General features: G+C 58.4%; 1 protein-coding gene across 1 annotated transcript; it reads right to left on the bottom strand.

Moving 5' to 3' along the window:
* Nucleotides 1-1,367: 1,367 nt before the first annotated feature.
* On the bottom strand, nucleotides 1,368-1,940 carry Osm (oncostatin M). Its single transcript, XM_048340722.1, has one exon. The coding sequence runs from the start codon at nucleotides 1,938-1,940 to the stop codon at nucleotides 1,368-1,370; it is 573 nt and encodes a 190-aa protein (XP_048196679.1).
* Nucleotides 1,941-3,417: the final 1,477 nt, after the last annotated feature.

Below are 3,417 nucleotides of genomic sequence, written 5' to 3' on the forward strand. Positions count from 1 at the left end.
CTGTCGGGTATGCCTGACCTTACTGTGTGCCCACCACCCTGTCCCCTTGCTGGCTAGCCATTCCTTTCTGAGTGCCCACCCTGTGTGTGTGCCTACCAAACCACCCCACAATGCTTAGGGTGCCCCCTGGGCTCTACATACAGATGTCCTCTGTCCCCCCAAAGGATCTATGAGCACATGACACAGCAGTACACATCTACATGGCTCATGTGCTGCATGGACACATACACTCTCTCTGTCTCTCCCTCTCATACACACATCCTTACAACCCCCCCACCCCCACACATCCTTACAAACACAACACCTAGGCTTTGAGATTGAAGAAAGGAAAACTCCCACATCTTTAACCACCTAGAGACCCTACCCTCAAGAAGCCAGGACCCCCAAGTTCCCCCTCCCCCCGCAAAAAAAAACAACAGACAGCAGCTTTAGAAACCAAGAAAATGTTTAAATACATGTTAGCAAAATATTACCATTAAATACACATTATAAATCATAAATAAGTCTTATAAATATGAAACAGATTAACAACTGATATTAAAAATAAAACAACAATAAATTAGTCTTGTGTCTCAAAGGAATCTGCCCAGCAGTTTCTGGGAGGGTGGCCATCTCGGCATGAGAAAAAAAAATCCCATGTCTGGCCACCAGGGGGCGCAGCCAGGCCACCAGGGGGCGCAGCCATGGTGAAGGCCTGAGGGGGGGCGGTTCAGTGTGCACCCTTCCCTTGGGGGGGGGGGGGGTGGCCTTACATCGCCCTCCAACCCTCACGCTTCCCAAAGAGAAAACCTGAGATCTAGAGAGGCAAAGGGACCTGCCTAGGGTCACACAGAAAAGTAGGAGCTGAGATAGATCATGAGCTCCATTCCCAGATGGGTGTTCCTTCGGGAACCCCCTCCCTGCATCCCACTGCACCCCCCCCCCCGCTCCTGTCACCACTGCCTAAGGTGAAGTCACCACCCAGACATCGAGGTGTCTGGCCTGAGCAGCAATGTGGGAGGCCAGCTCAGGCCCTGGCCTCCCCCTAGGAACCTCACCACCATCCACCGTGGAAAGAAGGAAGTCTGGAGACAAGTGTGCAAGTCATGAGAGGGCGGGCGAGGGGGGGGCAGCCGGGGAGAAGGGGGGGCTGCTATCCGCCCAGCCGTGAGTCAGATTGTGTCATCAGACCCCTGAATCAATGGAAAGTCGCTCCCTCGTGGCCTGCCCCAGCCGCCCCTCCAAATGTGGGGGACCTCCAACAGTCTAGCTCTCGTGCCTCTAGGCTTTTTTCCTTAAAGTGCACCTCTGAAGTTGGGGAACAGATGTGAAATAGAGGGGACAGTATCCTGCCACTACTCATGTCCACAGGGGTACCCCCTTTCCAGCTACCGGGGCAGCCAGCTCTGGGGCCCAGGCCCCCTGACCCTTCTGGGGCTCACGGTCCTACGAGACCCTTTGTGCTGGCGGCCCCGCTGGGAGCTGTGTCTCCGGGGGCTGTGTCTCCGACTGCGGCTCAGGCTGTCCCCCCATTCCCTGAAGACCGTCCCCGCAGCCTGCATGAAGCTGTGGTAGCCATACAGAAACTTTAAGCCAGCCACTTTGGCTGCCCAGGTGCCCTGGCTGGGGTCCGGCAGCCATGAGGGCTGGGTCCCCGTGTCCGCCGGCGTAGGCTCGGGCGTCTCCAGGGAGCTATTGAGGAGCCAGGCCATACAGTGGATGTTGTTCTGGAGGCCTAGGACATTCCACTTGGCGGCCTCCAGGTTCTGGGCATCCTTGGTCTTGGAGAGCTGCTGGTTCAGGATGTCCAGGTTGCGTACAATGCAGCCCAGGGTGGTGTGAACCGTCCTCAGGAGGCTGGGCCTGCTCAGTGCCCGCAGGGCGTCCTCGCTGGGGAAGATCCCTCTGCAGACCTTGCACAAACTCCTTAGGATGGAAATGTCCAGGCCTTGGTGCTGCATCTGCAGCGGGAAGGAGGGAGAGGGAGGAAGAGGATAATCAGGGGGTTCCTAGGAAAGCCCCCAACTCTACCCTGTAAGCAGATGATCCCTATCTGATCAGACCAAAGGGCATATAGGGAAACTGAGGCCCCCGGAGAGGCCAAAGCTCTGTGATCATGGAGATATCAGCGTGCAGTGAGTGGGGAGGGATTTGAGAGTGACTGCACAGGTTGGGGTGCAGGGATGAGGGAGTGTCAGCAGGAGGGAACGGGGCTCCAAGAACACAGGACTGTTTTGTTCATGGCTGTGTCTCGGTGGCCTTGAAGCAAGCAGACAAGCCCAGAAGGGAGGAATAGAGGCAGGGAATTCCCTCAGAGCTTTGGTTGGGATAGCTCAGACTCAGTTTCCCCATCTACCACTCTTCTCTCGCTAAGCCCCATAGTCCTCAGAGGCAAGGTGCTCACATAGGGTTCCAGAAGGGTGTTGTTGGCCGCGGTGATTTTGAACAGATTCTGGAGCTGGAGGAGGAGGTGCGGGACGGAGTCAGGACAGCCTTTTATGGCCGGGGCCTCACTCACGAGCAGGGCTCCAAGGGCCAGACCTGGGGCACAGAAGGGCAGGGTCACCTGATCAGGTAGCAAGAATCTTAAGGTAGGGGTTTGCAAGGTCATGGGAAGTCGCACCCCCTCGCATCCCCTGCAGAAACGGGGCACTGCTGTGTACATGCACACCCAGGGATGCGGGCTGGCTGCCAGCTACACCACCTCCCCTGTCTGGGACCAAAATGGGGCAAAGGAGTCGCTGCAGGGCCCCCCCATCCTTTCCTTTCCACACCTCCACCACCCGCCAGCTGGAGCTCAGCGCGGCCCAGGTCCCATCCTGAACTGCCAGCAGGGCCCAGGAGGATAGGATTTCTGTAAGCCACAGGCTGGCCAGTGACCCCAGACTAGCTTGTCTGCCACTGTCTGGAGACCCTGGACCTCTATGCAGAATGGAGCTGCATTCCCATGAGAGGCTGCCTCTCCTGTCCAAGGGGGCCGTGGCTGAACCCATTTCCCTGACAGATAAACTAAGTCCCTGGAGTCAGGCCTGCCCAGGTCACCCAGCTCCACATGCCTTCCTCTTCTGCCTGCAGAGATGCTGTGAACCCCCTGTGCAAGTGGCGGGGGGGGGGGAGGGGGGAGGTGGCGGTGGCAGTTCCGGCTCATTGCCCCCACCCCCACAGGCGCCGGCAGCCACGTGGTCGGAAGGGGGCCCCGTGGCGCAATGGCCCGGAAGGCAGTGACTCCATCACCCCTTCCTATCAGCCAGCCGGTCTGTTGGGGAGGACCAGCTGCTGGGGATATCTGGGGCCAGGCCCCCCAGGGGTGACCATCACCTTCACCCTCCTCCCAGGTGTCTGCAGTGGGAGCCCACGGCCCATGTGGGACAGGAACACGTGGGTCCCAGGGTGCAGAGGTGTGTGCAAGCTGGGTCACAGGAGGCCCCAGGAAACACC

Source organism: Perognathus longimembris, chromosome 3 (assembly GCF_023159225.1).
Source record: "Perognathus longimembris pacificus isolate PPM17 chromosome 3, ASM2315922v1, whole genome shotgun sequence".
Taxonomy (NCBI): domain Eukaryota; kingdom Metazoa; phylum Chordata; class Mammalia; order Rodentia; family Heteromyidae; genus Perognathus; species Perognathus longimembris.